Here is an 18005-nt window from a genome sequence, read left to right as displayed (position 1 = left end):
CCAGGAGCAGAAGGGCCACTACCCATCCTGGGAATGACTTACATTCAGCTTTGGCACAGATGAGGCAGGCAGTGGTGCAGTTAAAGAAGTTGAGGATTCCTGCCACGGCCACACTGATGTCGGTGTTGCTGGGGTGGAGGTTGAGGGTGGTGAAGCGCTGGAGTTGCAGCTTCAGGAACTCTTCCGGTGCCACTCTGAAGTGAGGAACCTAAGTAGGGAAGAGGACGAAGGAAACGGAATTAAGAGAATAGAAATAAAAACAAGTAAATTTACCATAAAGGACCTTTGGTGTGAAATACACAGCATGCAAAATATGAAACATTCCCATAAAACTGCAGAAGCGTCACTGAAGTGAGGAGAGGAGGGTGGGATCTGTGCAATAGCAGAGGGAAATAATTATCACAGCAACGAGAAGCTGCGGGAAGGAGTAGATCAGGAAAAGTCTTGCTGAGCCACTCAGAGAAAGGCAATGGGGTTTGTGATTACAGCACAGGAAACCATTCTGGATGAGTTCAATGTAATTAGTCTGGGTACTAATTGTAGTCAGGCCCACCCTTCATTTTGGGCTCGCTGCCTGGGTGAATACGAAGGATGCTGTCAGGCAGTTGTACAGCCCGTGCTGCTCTGTGCTGCCCATCCACCTCTGCCTGCAGTCCCCATGTGCCGCCAGGTAATTAGGAAAGATGAAGGGAGGAACAAGATGACCCTGCTCTGGTAAGGCTCAGGAGAGAGAGGAACAGCTGTGGCAGCCAGAAGCTTTGGGCTTTTTTGATCAGCAGAGGCAACAGGTGGTCATACAGCACACAAGCTCCAGTCGAGCCATGGCCCTGAGCTGTAATAACGTTTATCATTAATAAAGCAGAGCAAGAGCACAATGCTGCCTGCCCTGAGCCCTGCTGTAACCCTGCAACGCAGGAACCTGGGCACCAGGGTTCAGCCAAACAACGACAGATAATGGCATCTTCCTTTTGCAGAGTGAATTATTTGGAAGATACTGAAGATAGAAAGGGAAACATCTGCTTCTGTTTCATTAGAGGACTGTCAAGTCCTGTTTTCTTCCATTATTAGCACTTCCAGAAACTATCATCCCATGCCTCCGATCTCTCTCCACTTGGGAAAGGCCATTAGTATGTTGTGATGGCTGCTGTATTGACAGCATAAACTGTTCGGTTAGCGACAGGAAAGTTAAAGAGTAATATGCTGCTCCCTGCCTTGACTTCACCCTGCAGCCCTCATCCCAGGCTTTGTTGCAGGGAGAGGGGCAGCCTGTAAGCAAATTCCTGTAAGCAGGGCAGCTCCAGCACCAGCCTGCTGATCACTCCTGGGAGCCAGATGGAGCCTGAGGCTTGCAGCAACAGCCGCTAACAGGGATGCAGCCACCACCTCGTGCTCAGCCCCGAGCCATCCCTCTTTCCCCAGGGCTCCGTCCCCTGCACCACTCCTCCCTGTGCAGGAGGAAATGAAATCTGGAAGGAAAGGCAGGAGATGCAATGCAGGTGCACCTGCCAGCTTTCCCACGAGCTCCAGGTGAGCACAAGGCCAGGAACCCTTCAGCAGGTGCACCAGCAGCACTACCAGGATGCTCCTTCCATCACCTGGCAGAGGTCTGGAAGCACAATTTCTCTGGCTGTTTGCTATATTGCATTTAACACAACGGCACCAAATGATGCTCCTGTGATATAAATCATAGGGAGTTTCTGCAGGTTTACATCACTAGGAGGGCAGCTGGGATCAAGCTCAAGAATCAAATACCTCAGAAGTGTACTAGCACTCACCTTTCATTTCTGAAAAAGAGACTTAGATCAGAGACTCAGTTTGAATGTGAATTTTAGGGGAAAAACACTTGCAATCTGTTACTGCAGTCTGCCTTTACCTGGAATGGAGCACATGCCTGGGACATTTAACTGCAAGAAGCACTACAAAATACACTCCAGAGACTCATCGTGCTGTAGCCCAGAGCACCAGCACTCACAGACCTCCTCTATCTCCTCAACACTTCTGATTCTCATGGAACAAAGGACAGCACTCATTTGTGAATGCAAGTTATTTCCAGCACTCAGTTCAGGCACTCCCCTCGCTTGGAGGCTCCAGAGAGCATTCACTGAGTGGCTCAGATGTTATCTGGCTTTAAAGGGATGAACTATGAGAAGGGAACTCAATTTCTTCTCCCGTGAGCAGAGCTGGATCAGTGTAAGACAGTTCGAGGCTTATAAAATACTAAATCAGGCACGTAGTCTGGACACAGCTACGAATGGCTTGCATCAGTGCAGCAGCAGCAGAGAGGTGAGCAGCCTTCCAAAGGGATTCCAGGGTCTTTGCAGCCTTGTCAGCAGAGACATGGCTCACACTGGTGCTGCACGTGAGGGAAGCTGAAGGAAAAGGTGACAGAGATGAAAGCAAGGACAAGGAAGGCAGAAATGAGAGAGGAAATGGAAAGAGAAGAAGCTGCAAGAGTGCGAGCAATAAGGGAAGAGGTGATAAACCAAGCTGTCAGCTCTGATCATTAGGAGGCACAGAGGATCACAGGGAGGACTGTGCAGCAAACAGATGACTCCAGCAAGGCACCTCTGCCAGAGATATCCTGGAGTGCTGCAGGCAGGTTGCTGCCCCCAGCTAAGGCAGGCAGCATCCCTGCTGCTGGGACACAGGACAGGGGACACGGGATAGAGGGCACATGGAGTTGCAGAGGGTTTGGGTAGCGTGAAGGAAAGGAGGGGGATATGGCAAAGACCCACCCAATGTGGGACGTGTTCACTCACCTCTTTCTCCCCACAGATATTGCTGATAATGGAACTGGAGGCCGGGCTGGAGGAAGGCCCCAGGACGCCCACCACCCCTTTAGGAAGGATCTGGCACACTGTGGGCACAGAGAGAAGAAATTGCATTAGAATTCGCCCTGTTCCAACTGACAGAGATGCCAGCAGCACCTGCTTCACTTTGCTATATATGTACACAATATACTTATTCCCTGCCTTCACGTTCCCCCAAATCCGTCTGCTCCCTCTGACACCCAGCCTGTGACACCATCCTTCCCCAGCATCTCCGTACCCCATCTCAACACTCCCCATGTCCCATATCCTCCTCTCCAGCTCAGAACAAGGGTCTCTCTCTCAGAACTTTCCTTTTCCAGCCCCACCTATTGCACTCCAACGGCAAAGTTTATGGAAGGCACTAAATGCAGCAGTGACCCAGCTACAAAGCACCATCCAGCAGCAAACAAACTTGTCTGAATTTCTTTCCTCATCTTCTGCAGAGCTCAGTGGCAATAATAAGGAATCACATTACTGTTTTTCATTTCTGTTTTTTTCTAGCAGCAGTTAATCTTCTGGCTCCACGCCACCAAGGTTAGCAGAAAAATAAAAAGGCCCTGACAAAATGAAGAAGTTAAATCTCTTTCCTCAAGCTTCCCGGGTTAAACCGCAACCTTTTGTCCTTTTAATTCCCAGCACAAATTCAGCTGAATGGCATTCCCCCAGCTGCCCCAGCTGCAATCCCTGCCACTGCATCACCCAGAAATGCAGCTTGAGAGTGCTTGGCAGCACATTTTCCTATAAAAGCTAAACCAATGTCTCCAAAAGCTGAGATTGTGAAGATACTGCTTCTTTAGTATTGCACTGCTGGTCCGCCTCAGAGCGGTTCTTCCTCCAGGCTGACATGCTGGACAAGATTTTGTAGTGGCTGTAGAAAGTTAGATAGGTTCAATGGCTGGGAAAAGATACAGGGAAACTTCAAACCAGGACATGTGTTTTGTAGCAAAGAGAATTTATCACCAGGACTGCCACACTACAGAACAGAGCAGGTTTTCTGTCAATTTCAGGTCTCTAAATCAAGGCTGGATGTGAGATGAGAGCTCATCATGTGCTCAGGATTTTCTGAACCAGCAAGCTACAAGGCCGAGTGCAGCACTCAGTGAGAGAACACCTGCAGCTGTTTTCTGCAGGAGATCAGATCACTGAGGTGGCATTAGATGTCAGAAGTGTTCACGGCCTCATGGCTGGAATATGGAGCCACAAGCTGAGGATTTCATTTATGACTCTGAAGACTTTCCACAGAATCATAGAATGGATTGGAAATGACTCTTAAAGGGCATCTGGTCCCACTCCCTGCAATGAACAGGGACACCCACAGCTCCATCAGGTGCTCAGAGCCCCATCCCCTGACCCTGAGTGTCTCCAGCAATGGGGCACCACTGCCCTGACTTCCTACAGAAAGTGCCAATGACATGCAAACACCTTCTCTGCGGTTTTCCTTCCCCCCATGCTCTCCCTCCACCATCTCAATCTCCTACAGCACACAGACAGTACTTTTCTGTGGCATCTTCAAAGGAACGCAGCACTCACTTTTGCTCCCTGCTTAAAATTTTATGAGCACTTATCCCTCTTCAAGAAGATCCTTTCAGATGAGAATTGCAGAGACCTGCAAGCCCTGCACACTGTCTCAGCAACATGCACAGCCCTCTTGGGTGCTCTGAATTCAGTGCTTGGGCAGAAGGGGATGAGTGCTGCTCAACCACAAGTCATCATGGCCAGAGTCCTGGGGTGGATTTGGTTGTGGGTGCAGGACAAAATTTCGCGAGCGCTTGTCTTCTCATCTCGCCCGTTGAGAACAAAAATCAGGTTAAGTAGCCATGGCAATGGAGTTGCAACAACTGCCAGAAGAAAAAGAACCTGCTCAGGCCCTCTGAGGCTGAGGCGTTCAGTGGAATTAAAGGAAATGAATGGAAATAAAGTGGAGATGCCCAAGGCAAAGGCCTTGACCATACTGAGAGAGCTCTTGTAATCCAAACACATTTCCCATTTCAAACATCACCTGATACTGTTAGCCTCCCCAGGGAGATGAGGCAGAACCCTGCTGCCGTGCAGCACCCAGACACATCCGTCCAAGATCCTGCCTGGTTTTCATGGATCAAACAGCTCAAAACCCCACCAGACACTGGGCACCAAGATGACTTCTTGTGCATGTGAAAGCTGAAAGCCAACCACGTGGTGCACTTCCATACTCCCTGAGCATTACTCATTTCTTGTGCTTTTCCACGGTCAAAGATCAACGTGTGCACACACACCCATTTGGTCACAGCCACCTCCAGGGCACTCCAGAAGTATTTACCCAAAGTCTCCCTGAACAAATCCTGGCTGTGTGCAGAGCACAGCATCTCCCTCCCTGCACTGATCCAGAGGCTCGCAACGGCACGTACAGACTTCTGCTTCTAATTGAAAATAAACGAGCAGGGAAGGCATGTGATTACCTCAACATTTCCATGATTGCAAAACATATCAGAGGATCATGAATGGCCAGGATGGGCTTCTCATACAAAAAATGCCAACTGCATAAACAGGCAATGCTATGGAGCACCATTCATCCATCCTACCAGCAACCTGCAACCAGTCCCAGAGCTGGAACTGGCTTATAGGTGAAATCCAACAGGATCACACAACTGCTGGGACCAGCACATCTGGGCCAGCATCACTGGGAGGACATGGAAACATTGGTGTGAATACACAGAACTAAGAACCACCTGGTTGCTCGCTAACTGCTGACCCGCCCCCAGGATCATAGAATCATTGGAAAAGATCACTGAAGATCATCAAATCCGACCATAATGACGTTTGGATAAACAATAGAATGATGCTTAAAAGATGAACACTGGCTGCCCTCCCTGGGCACTGAAAGCAACAGAGTGTTTTAGATAAAGACTTAATGAGCTGGTTTGGGTCTCCATAAAAGGAGCTGAAACGTCAAACACAGACTGAAAGCAAGCTCTGCTTCTAATGGGAAAACAGCTTTCACTACAAACTCATTTCAAAACAGAGGACTTTACAGATGTCACTTATGGGAACAGTCAGTGTTTGTCTTCATTCACATCCAAAACTGAAATAGCAAACCATGCATGAATGCGATTAAGACTGACTCATGCTGTACCTGCTGCAGGGAGCATGATGCTGCAGTCCCTCACAGTGAGATGCACTGAGTCAGTCCAGGGAACAGGGAAGGGAAATGGCTCAGTGCTACGCTAAAAGCCTTTCTCACAGCCCTAATTGCACACAGGATCACTGATGGGACGTCATAGCTTTGCTCCTGGAGTGGTCAGCAAGGCATGCAGGCTGCGATAGTCAGGGATGAGCTCAGAGAGTGAGCTTGGAGAACAGTATGATTAAACAGCTAACTGCTCTGCAGTCATAGGTTGAAACATCTAAACTGCTTTTATTAATGTGACGTGTGCTACCAAATATCAGTGGCATGTTAAAGCTGTGAGGTCAGATACTGGAGAGCTATGGAAGTCCTGAAATCTCCACTAAGGGAGGGGACTCTCCTCCTCTGGCAGTATAAATTAGGAGTAACTCCTGTGACATTAATAGCAGAGTCACACAGAATCCAGATTTTTCTTTTCGTAAGAAACGCTCCAAGATGTTTTTCCCTCTGAAAGAAAGGCAAATAACACATTGCAAAATTCTGTGAATCCTCACTTTACCAAAATCAAATTGTTTTGCTCCACTTTCTACTCCTTATACACTTTAATCAAAGTAAAGAAAACAAAGAAAATCACCTCGAGGTAGAAATTCAGAATGGAAAATTGCCTCTTCCACGTTTATCCCATTATCCACCTTCTCCCCAAACACCACACTTGCTGCAAACAACCATTTCTTGCAGAATACTTCCCCTCAGCAAATGGGTATTCTTCTGCTTGAAAAACGCTCCGCCAGAGCAATTCCTGAGTGATGGCACAAAGCAATCCGGCTGCTGCTTCCTGCAATCCCTCAGCCAAGATAATCGCAACACCGCGACGAGAAGAAAGGGAAAAGAATGGACTCCTTCGAAGGCACAGCGGGGTATGGCAACCTGGCAGTGCTCTGCTTTCCTAGGGGGGTGCTGGGATGGCTTTGGGGGTAAACTGGAGACAGCCTGGGAAACACAGACTGTCCCCATCCCTCCTGCAATCCTACAGGTGACCCTGCAGCGAGATGGGGTTTGCGCTGATTTGAGCAGACGGGAAACTGACACAAAGAGATGTGGGATCAGAAAGGATGGAGAGCTGCTTGTTTTAAGCAGTGCTGCATGTGGCGGTTCCATCCAGGCTGCCTCACAGGCTCTATAAATAGGTGCACAGGTACTTGCTGAAATGCACTTTATTAACCGAACGCGTCTATAAATAATGCAAACACTAATTGAGGAAATGGAAGCGCAGCCTTCCCGGGATGCTCTGCGGGTTACACAGCCCCGGAACCAAGAGCTGCAGGGAAACACATCTAAAATCCCTGTTATTTAAATGATTCCTCCAGCTTCTCCAAGACCACTGGTAGTTAAAAAATACATAGTCCTCCTCTGAACTCAATGTTGTCTCACAACTGATCCTAAAAGGAAACTATCATATCCCAAAGCATTTTTCCCTCTTAAGGAAAAAGCTACTACAGATCCTTGTGGCTTCTGTCGCTCCCAGTCGCTCTGTGGGATGGAACCCATCGAGGATGCTTTACTCATCATTGTGCTGTTAACACATCGGGCATCTCCGGGATCACCGACCGCAGCGACCTGCTTGCATGGAGGGATGTTACTGCAACATGGGAGGCGGCTGCTATTCAGAAATAGCTCTTTCCAATCCACGGGACTTCAAACACCGCTTGAAAATTCCATTTTGTGTAAACAAATCCACTGCCAATCTACAGCACCGAGAAAGCCATCATGTTAGCTGACACATGGCGTTCCGCAGGGCTTTAAAAATAACTTAATTGCACGGAACTTGCCCAGAGTCTCTTATTTGCACGCCATCAAGGAGCATCACCTCCCATATCGTTGCTTCTGCTTATTGACACACAGATTAAAGAAAATAACTCGTCCCAGGCTGCTGAGCCAAGTGATGGCAATGCTGGTGGGGGACCTGGTGCCAAGCCTACAGCAGAATGACACTCTGTAGCCTAAGCAGCAGTGGGTGGCAGAGCCCCATGGGGCAGGAGCAGCCCTGCAGGGTACTCACTGGTTTCCGCCGTCTCATACTCGCTGTCCCGCAGCAGCTCGAAGATGTCCACCTCCACCTTGGCCTTCCCCAGGCGCTCGGGCGCGCGGTTGATGCGGTTCTTGGCCAGGGTGATGGAGAGCCGCTCCCCCCGGCTGCACTCCATGGGGTCATCCAGGATGGCAGCTGCGGGGGCAGAGCACAGCGGTTAGGCTTGGTGGGGCACCCCACATCCCATCACCTCCACAAACCCCGCACTGCAGCAGCACCATGCTCCTTCCACATCCTCCCTCCCGCAGCTTCGCCCACCTCCAGCTCTCGCCAGACACGTGGGTGTGAAGTCTGCAGCAGCGCTGTGCTACTCACGTTGTGCTGCCCATGCTGCAGCCATCCCAGAGCACAGCACCCAGCTGCGCCCTGCAGCACCCGCCTGAGTGCTGCCCCCCATCCCAGCACACAAATAATGAAACAACATCCCCAAACAGCCTCGTTTTATTCATGAGGAAGCGTTGGTACGGTGCCGAAATTGGCGCTGATAGCAGGAGTATTTTGGGAAGCACGTGGGCAGCCGTGGGTGGGAAGGGACAAATATTTTTCAAACAGAAAGCACTCGACTCCTGAACTCAGCTCCTGGGCCCACCCACTGAAAGCTGCGTTAGGCAGAGGGAGATGGAGAGTGGGATTATTTTTATTTCCGTGACGGAAGGCAAAAAGCGATCGGAGCTGAGCGTAAATCACAGTGCTGGCACTGCCCCCACAGCTCCGGGTATGGGGAGGTCTCCTCCAGGACACTGCTTTTCCCTATGGGCTGTGCTGGGGGTGTTAGAAAGGCACCCACGGCCACATCCCCCTTCCTAACATCACTCCAAAGGGAGCAAATGCCATTCAGAAGTGCAGTGAGAACAAAGCACAGATTAGTGGGGCTCTGCTGGTCTGTGTGCTTGTTAACGCCTTGAAATGCACCAGTGCTGTTTTCTCCCCATTTTCTTCTTACACTTCTTTACCCACCTCTGCATTTTTCAAACTCAGGAGCACACAGAGCTCATTAGAAAAAGCAGGAGGGACTGCAGCACAGCCATAGGTAAAAGGAAAACTATCTGCCTTGTGGGGACAGATGTACCTGGACTCCAGGATGGCATCTGAGCAGTCCTATTATCCAGACAACTTAAGGGACAGCTGAGAAATTCACCCTTCTAGAAAACATCATGGATGGTCGCCAGGTACCAACAATGCTGGCGAGGCCCACACCATCCCAACTGCAGCCCAATGCCTTTCTCCCTGCTTTATGGGAACAGGGCCGAACTAAGAGCCAAGAAAGGATGCAGCAATGCTTCTTGTGGAGGACGTGCAGATGTCTGGGTGAGCACCACGTAACACCACCGCTATCTGCAGAGCTGGGGCTGTTAATCTTGGTCTCATTATGCAGAAAGGTTGTGCTTTTCCTCTGAGGCTGGGAGCATGGATGGCCAGATTTCAGATGTTGATACGGTCGGTGACCATTTCCAATTACAAAGAAGTTGGGAAAGGAAGGTGCCCCAGCAAGCAGCTCGCTTTCCAGGAAAGGGTAAAGCAAAGCTCTCGTGCTGCTGAGCATCACAATGCCTCCAGCTGCCAGGAGCTGACCCAGCAGAATGGAGGGGAGCGGCGTCAGCGCTCTCGCACTCATTATTCTGCACGTTAGAGGCTCAGAAATCACAACGCCGGACAACGCCTCCAAGCGCACGCTTCAATCACCAGTTTCCAAAGCTGTCTTCAACAGATGCATAGTTAACTGTATTTTAAAAGAGTCGAAGCTGAAGCATTTCAAATAATTTCCCCAGGTCACCAAAGCACGAATGTTTGCACAACGATATGATGTCTCTATTCAGAGTGTGTGGTTGTTATTGGGTGGTGGGTTTTTTTTTTTTCAGTTTTCCTTTTGGAAATATGGAAAATTCCTTTTAAGATGAAAAAAAAAAAAACCCAACCCCACCCAACCTGTTCAATTCTGGTTGGATCTGAGCTTTGCAGCTCACGTTGTGGGCAAACCTCACAATGTCACCATGGATGGTGGCAACGCCCCAACAAGCTGACCCTATGGCAGCATCATTTTGGGAGCCTGTTAGTGTTAACTAAACCTTAAACCAGCCCCCAGGATGGACTGAGTAATGAGATGAAGCTAATCTTTATGCATTAGACCTCGTGGATAGAAAAGGTCGTTTAAAGTTTGAAAAAGGTTGGTTTTAAAACTTCATGTCTTGGGACACAGCACATCTAATAGCGGCATCATTAAGTATGAACGAAAATCTTTACATAAATTCCCTTTCATCTATTCCTGTCTATTAAATATGGGAAGCGGCATCAAGTACGTCTTTAATCCTGAAAACGTACAGCAAAGTCTTTGAACTTTGTTGGCCTCAAAAATCATTTCTCTGTTCCCCGTCATAATAACATCCCCAAATCTCGACTGCCTTCTCTATGAATGATGGGGAAAATATTGGGAGGATGGGGGGGGGGGCAGAGGGGATTGTGGTGGATGCCTGATGAGGGCGGTGGGATCCCACAGGGATGGGGAAGCAGCGCCAGGTGGGGGCAGTGGGGAGTGAGGTGCTGAGATCTCCCAGGAGGAGATGGCTGGAGATGTCTTCACAGAATGGCCAGGGTTGGAAGAGACCTCAAGGATCATGAATCTCCAACCCCCCTGCCACATCCAGGGCCACCAACCTCCCCATTTAATACTAGACCAGGTTGTCCAGGGCCCCATGCAGTCTGGCCTTGAAAACTTCCAGGGATGGACGTGGCATCCACAGCCTCTCTGGGCAGCTGTTCCAGCATCTTGTGTCTTATCCCATGGGATGTTCCATTTCCTTGTTATAGTAACAACTCCTATCCTAGAGCACATGCCCAGGTTTTCCTTGCAGCTAACACAAAGCCCACCAATGCTAGAGGCTATAGACCAGAAGAGTTCATTGCCTTGGACAGGCACTGAAAGGTTACAGTTGCTCAGGATTCGAGCGCGAGCAACTTCTCAATTATAAATCCCATCAAGCAGAGATTTCAAATTAAACACTCCAAGTGAAGGACTGAACAAGAACCAGAACAAGGAAAGTGTTACTGGGTACAGATACACACAGGTGGTGCCCTCTGAAAGCAGATCCATCACCTCTCTCACCACGCACCTGCCCTGTCCCCAGCCCTCATGGACACACGGACAGCAGAGGGGCACGAAGCAGTAATGCAACTCCTTAACCCCACAGCACGGCATGCTTGGCTGCCCTGCTGGGTGTGAACGGCACCAGGCATCTCATTGCCCTTCAGCAGAGCGCAGCACGATGAGAGCCCAGTGCTCTCCAGGAGGACGAAGGACACGTATTCTGCTGAGCAGCTCAGCCCCATTCCTCAGCACAGAGCTGACGGCGGACAGGCAGTGCTGTCAGCGGTGCTCTCAGTGATGCAGACAGCTGTCTTCTGCAGCCGGGCTCTGACACAGCAGCTCGCCCTATTAGATGCAGCAGCCAGCTCACAGACACCCAGATCCAAGCTTTCCCCCCCCAGCTGGCTCTCAAGCAGTGCTACAGGAGCACAGAGCTCCCTTCCCCCCGTGCAGCAGCGCTCCGTCCATCTCCCACCACCACCCAAGGAAGCAGCATTCATGTGGCTGCTCCACGGGGCAGATGTTACAAAGCACTCTGTGTGCTGCCACAGCAACCTGTGCTCAGCTGACCTTTCCCTATTAACTTCATTAAGCGTGGTTACATTTCCTCAGATGCTTTTCACGCCATTAAGATGTAAAGCAATGCTCAGAAACGCAGCTGCCTTCTTGCTCTGGTGTAGGTTTAGCAAAGCCCTGGTTTGGCAGACTCAGCCCACAGCCTGTCCCTCCGAGGCAAAAAGCCACAAAGTCACCTACAGAATTTCTCAGGTCTCTCTTCTGACAGGTTAAAATCACACCTTCAGTCTCTCCCACTTGATACTGCAAGCACAGACTTCAAGCTCACAATATTCTGTTCCCATCAGCCAGACACACACACAGCCCAGTCCCAAACCCATGAACCTCCAGACCCAAACTGACCACTGACAACTGCAGAACGGCCTCGTTTTGCTCTGCTCAGCACCAACCCTTTGGGATGCCACTACAGGGAGCGATAAGAAATGTGCAATTCCCCATCATGGGGTGCCAAGCTCGGCTCCAGCACTGGAATGGGTGGGATTATGTTTCTGTTATCAGCTCTGAAGTGCTGTTTAAAAACAAAATCAGGAGTCGTCAATATGCTGTCCCTGAAAGGAAGGAGGATCTCACTGAGGAAAACTAAAAACATAAACTCTCTCCTTCACAGACAAAGGGACCTGATAACGTCTGTCTGATCAGGGGACCAGAGGGCTATTTATTGCTCTTGGCCAACATTGGAAATCTGCATTTAAATGGAGCTTCCCTCTCATTTCTACTATCCAGAGAGAGTGAATTCAGGAGAGAAGGGGAAGGGAGATGTGATAAAAACAGCTCAGGGCTTTAGTTCCTCCTGCTTGAAATGCAGCCTCTATTCTCTTCTTTAATAATTGCTTTGTGTACACAATATCAGAATGGCATTCTGTAGGATGGCAGCTTCCTGCAAGACAGATGCTGCTCTCTTTTCCCTTCCCCAGCGTGGGGACAGCTTGCTTTGCATCCCAGTTGGCACTGTCCCTCACAGGATGGGCCTCCTCTCCTTCGGCACCTTATTGAGGAGATGGGAGCAGAGGGATGAGGAGGGCACGAAATGGAAGTGCCATATCCAGATGTGAAGCTCTTGCACAGGAGTCCCTGGCAAAGCACCCAGTGCTCCTGCTGGTTTCTGCAGAGTCAGGTTGGAGGCACGTGCAGCTGTGGATAAAGTCCTGAGCTGCGGATTCCAATCATGCCTTTGTGCCCTGCTAAGTCCTATTTAATCCCTTAAAAAGCCTGTCAAGAGACTTCCCACGAACGGGGAGAAAAAAGCAGAGAGAAGTAAAGATGACTGATTTCACCTTCCTGAGACATAGGTGAGGCTGGGGCAGGGGATGAACAGTCGGGGCCGTGGGGGAGTGGGGATGCTGGAGGCTGCGGATGGGTCAGGTGGCAGCACCACCAAGATGGGCTCCAACCTCCTGGGCACCCATTTCCTCCACATCTTTCCAACAGAATTCCAGCTCCTGGATGGACATTTCCCCATACCCACACACAATTGCTAGTAGTACCTACATCTTGTTGCCTTAGGAAACCAGCCCAAAACCACTGACGTTTGGAACGTGGTTTTCTGCCTGTCTTCTGCTTCAGTAACGCCAAGCTGAGTTGTGCTTCAAGAAGAAGAATTTCAGCCCGTTTCTGTGGTCCCCAGTGACCAGCTGCAGCTGTGGTTTTCAGGAGGAGAGCAATGGGAAGCCCTGGTGGGGCCAGCATGCTCAGCAAGCCCAGGAAAGGAGAAAGATCTTAATTAAGTCAGTGGAGAGCATCAATACAAGAAAAACAACTACACAACCCCCAAGTGCCACTGCCAGGCAAACAAAAAGAACGACAAAGGAAGAAACAATGTGTAAAATCCTAAGCTTAAATATATAAAGAAAATAAGAATAATAAATCCAACAAACAAATGGGAAAAATCCACCTGGATTTACGGCTATCATCACAGAGAGATGGCAACACACAACGTAGCCATGGGGCTCTGTGGGACAGAGGCTGCAGACCCCCCAGTGACACAGGATGCTTTCCTGGTCACATACACACCATAAAGCATGTCCTGTACCTACAGACAGATCATCACAGCAGCACAGGGCTCCGTCCCGGGGGTGGCTGTATTTCAGTGGCAGCCAAGGCTATTCCAGTGTGCACACAGCTCTGCAGCACTCTGGGATTTACTGATTGACAGTGACGGAAGGAGAGCAACATTTCCAACACTGACACTTTGTGGATAGAGCCATTTCTCCGATCTCCAGCACGCTTTGGGATGACAGGGATTTGAGGCCCCTCTAGAGCCAATGGATTTCCATTCATAGCAGCGGGATGGAAAAGGCCCTTCATGAGCATTCACCTGTTAACCCTTCCTAGGATCTTTGTACTGTCAATTTCCTCTTTTTTCTGCATCTCCCTCATTTGTAGGATGCTGGGTTTTGGCAGTGCTTTCTGATTTCTCCCCAGTTGGCAAGCATGAGTACACTGCAGAGGATGCACAGCTCAGATCCAATGCTGGAGCACAAAAGTGCCAGCCTTAGCCCTGGACTCCCCCAGCCAGCTGATTAACACTCATTAACGGCATACACTGGGACAGCAAACAGCCTTGGATGGAACCCCAACATCAAAGAGAGAACCAGAAAAAAAACTGCAGTAGCTGAGAGATCTGGGGTTTTGCTTTCACCAGCATGGAGAGCTCGTAGACATTTTGCACCACTTCTGCTCCTGTTACAAACCATTACCCACTGCTGCTGTTACAAATCTCTAAGACATATATCCAAGGACAAGGACCCACCACGCGGGGTGCAGATATCAGACATGACAGTGCCTTTAAAGACAGCAGACAGACAAATGATGGGTGCGATGACTTTCATTCTCTTGTGATGGATGGAGAACAGAGGCACCAAGAGATAAAGTGTCTCCCCAAGGTTTTGCAAGACCACACGGCAAATAATCACAGTTAATGTGCCGGAAGACTTCAGAAGCTCTTCTCTAGCACCTTTTTATTTAGTGCCACCGCAACTTGGCACTTCTGCTTCAATGCACAGGTGTCCAAATGCATCCCTACAGCCAAGTGAGTGCTGTTAGAGGAGCTTCTGGGAGAGGGAAGCTCCAGGAGACTCGGCACATTAAGAGGAATGTGTGAAGATAAGGAGCAGGGTCAGGGGCTGGCCTCAGCCTGGATGGAAGATGCAAACTGCCCAGATGTCGGTGTGCAGATGAGCAAGGGAAGAGTGCAGCCTACAAGCAGGAGATGATCACAGAAACGGGCAATAGTGGGAAAAGGCAGCACTGGAGACCTCACCCCGACTGCAGACGGCCCAGATGCATTAAGCTCCATGGAAGAACTCAATCCAATTACAACTCGACACTGGAGCCCTTCAGGAGAGTTTTCATCTCTTTGTTTTACTGTCGAAAAAACAACTTTTCCTGCTGAGTCACAGCAAAATGAGATGCTAAAGAGCTGCCACACCAGATGTGGAAGCCCTTCAGATCCAATTTCCATCAATCCACACAGACTCTATTTATTTATTTTTTGCCACTCAGCCCTCGCCAATTTAATAGGTTACTTTAATGTCTTCCTGCCTTTCCCCTCTGGTGTGCTCTGCTCAGTGCATTTTCCCCCCGGCTTCTGGATAGGAGAACCAGGCAGGGATTCTCTTTCCCTGCACTCCGACAGCTTTCCCTCCCTCTTAAGAGCAAATTGCTGCTTCGTCTAATACTTGCTTGCTAAGAAAATTATGATATGTTAATGCAAAACTGCTTTTTCTCTCTTTGCTCGTGCACAGCATCTCCTGCCTGACCCCACATCAGCACCTGTGCCCATTGAACCACTGACTCAGGATACCCCACGAAGCCAACAACCACAGCCAAGCACGCTTTGAAGAGGCCAAGAAGCACACGGATATGCAGTAGGTTCAAACAAACAGGGATCTGCAGGTAACGTGCATCACTTACAGTGCATTTCACTCTCATGTGGATGCTCTCATTCAGAAAAAAAGCAACTCCACTTTGTTGCAAGATTACTTGTTGGGATCTACAGACCTGAGGTTTCTGATCCTGGAGTGGTGCACACTAATCCCTGCTGGAGACCTTATGTGGGGTGACAAGAGCTGCCTGGAGAACCACAACAGGAAATAACCACAATATCCTTAAACATTACTCAGTGTACCCCAAAGAATCTCTGAGGTTTCCATACAGTGCTCTTCAGCTGTAGGAAAAGAACAACTTTTAGGCAAACATCTTTTGCTTTTGGCTTGGGAGCTCATTACAGATTCCCCTGCATCTGCGCAGCATGGAAAAGTTTTAAACACGACGCACAAAAGCAGGAAAGGGTGAAGAGAAAGGAAGGAATTCAAAAGGCAGAGATAAAGCAGAGCTGCACAGGCTGAATGAAATCAGACCCAGCAATTCTTAGTAAGCAAATGACAGAAACCCAATGGCAAGGCTGCCCAGGTTCCCACCAGATGTGATGGAAGCAGCCCCATGCTAACGAAGGAGCAGAAGGATATCACCACCCAACAGTGGGTCATGGATGAGACACACCAGCACCAGCCACACTCATCTTGTAAAGCAGAGTGAATTACATCCCCTGCAGTTCGTTATGATGCTTCTTAGAGAGGGTACTGAATTAGTTACATTAACGCAGCAAGGAGCTGGATCAGGTTCCCAGTGATAAGCTTAATTAAACAACACAGTTATCCATAGGCTGTGGTTTACGTTATAAATAAGCAACATTCATGTTGATTAATTAAATCAAGTCATGGTTCAGATCATTAAATCCTCCTACTTCTAACTACCTTAGTGAAGAGCTGAACCCTACAGAACATCTTGACATCAGCAGGGCTGGCCATGGCCTGGAACAGGGGCAGAGCTGAAGGGAAAACCCGAGTCCTAATGAAACCCAGGGGAAAACTTCACCTTGCGAAAGGAATCACGACTGACCCCTTCTTTCCCACTGTCTATCAATGATGCTGTGATGGGACCCACCTGACACGTCCACCAATGAGCCCATCCAATGGACCCATCCAATCCTGCAAGAATGATGATCAGCCCCTTCAGCTCTCCCAGCCTTTTCCCATTTTTTCTTAACGCAATCTGACCAGATTGAAAACTGACTAATAACAATAATAATAAAACAAACCTCATTTACAACCAGCTGCAGGATTGGAGCTATTTCCTCCATCTATTCACTATCCCAGAAATTGCCTTTTAAATGGATAACAACGATTGTGAGGGTCCAGTTATTACCTTGAAACCTCACATTTTGATACATCCAATGTTGTTCTCTTCTATAAATAACAGTTATTACTGTAAAGTGATTTTTTCCCCCTCTGTATTTCCCAAGAGTTCCTGCAGGAGATGGCAAAGAAAATGGGTTCCATTAATACTACACTTAGGCCCTGTTGCTTTTATACTTTAACTCCCATCATTAATCTTCTAATGTGTCTTTAAACAAATGCCATCTATCCCACAACTCTGGCAGCTCTCCCTCCCTGTTTTCTCCCATCCCTTTCCCACTATCCTGCACTGCTCCCATCTTCCTCCCCTGACTCATCAGTGGGTGTTCTGCTCCTGCCAGGCAGGGAGAAGCATCTCAGCTCTTTTGCAGGCAGTTTGCTGGCAATTACAAGAGAAACAGGAGAGCCCACCATCAGGAAACGCACATCTGAAGGAGCTGTGCTGGGAGGGATGGCTGTGCTCCCCGGAGCCCTGCAGGAAGGATCACAGGATGACTTTGCCACGAGGTTATTCTGCACTAATCCTGGGTGCAGCTCACGGAGCTGGTCCTTGGGCAGGCTCTGAGCACAGGGAAACATTGCCTCTGGCACGCAGCATCCTCCTTTGAGCACACTACAAATGCAATTGCCAGATGCCACTTTTATCTGATTTGAGGACGATAAACAAGGCTGCTCTTTTCGTTACACAGTCACAGGCCAACCAAGCGTGCACCTATTGCTCAGGTCCCTTTGGAACAGCCCATAGCCCTGGTGGCACGTGTGGCAGGACCCCATTCACCATTTGCCAGCAGTGAGAGGAGCTTATTGCCAGTGAGCCCTGTTCAAAGAGAAGTTCATGGGCACAAATCCAGGAGATACGCTGTGTCCTGCTTGCAAGGTCTGCATAAAGACACAGCACCCACAAAGCCTTCCCCTCCCCATCCTCACTCACAAGGAATAATTAGCAATGGCCCCTCATCAAGCAGCCCCTCCATACACTGCTGCAACAGTGGTGGGTCCCCCACTAAAAAATTCATTATCATAAACGGGTTAACAGCAAAACCAAGCCACAGAGAACATCACCTTTGTAGGCTGCCCACCTTACAGTCACCAATCTTCCCTTGTAGCTATCAGCCCCGGCACCAGAAACAGCAAAGATTAATGTCTCGAGTTA

General features: G+C 49.2%; 1 protein-coding gene across 3 annotated transcripts in view; it reads right to left on the bottom strand.

The window, feature by feature from the left end:
* Nucleotides 1-18005, bottom strand: part of GRIK4 (glutamate ionotropic receptor kainate type subunit 4) — a 125030-nt gene that overhangs the window by 46093 nt on the left and 60932 nt on the right. For all 3 annotated transcript variants that reach the window (XR_016459542.1, XM_090123367.1, XM_090123368.1), the window contains exons 3-5: nt 7970-8134; nt 2760-2857; nt 43-208 (exon numbers count right to left, since the gene is read on the bottom strand). Coding sequence is in view for 2 of the 3 variants with exons in the window: in XM_090123367.1 (XP_089979493.1) it covers nt 43-208; nt 2760-2857; nt 7970-8134 (429 nt within the window). In the remaining variant the exon portion in view is untranslated. The remainder of the gene's footprint in view (nt 1-42; nt 209-2759; nt 2858-7969; nt 8135-18005) is intronic.

This window comes from Phasianus colchicus, chromosome 23 (assembly GCF_987193195.1).
Source record: "Phasianus colchicus chromosome 23, bPhaCol1.hap1.1, whole genome shotgun sequence".
Lineage (NCBI taxonomy): Eukaryota > Metazoa > Chordata > Aves > Galliformes > Phasianidae > Phasianus > Phasianus colchicus.
The sequence above is the reverse complement of the archived record's forward strand: the minus strand, read 5'-3'. Positions and strand labels throughout refer to the sequence as shown.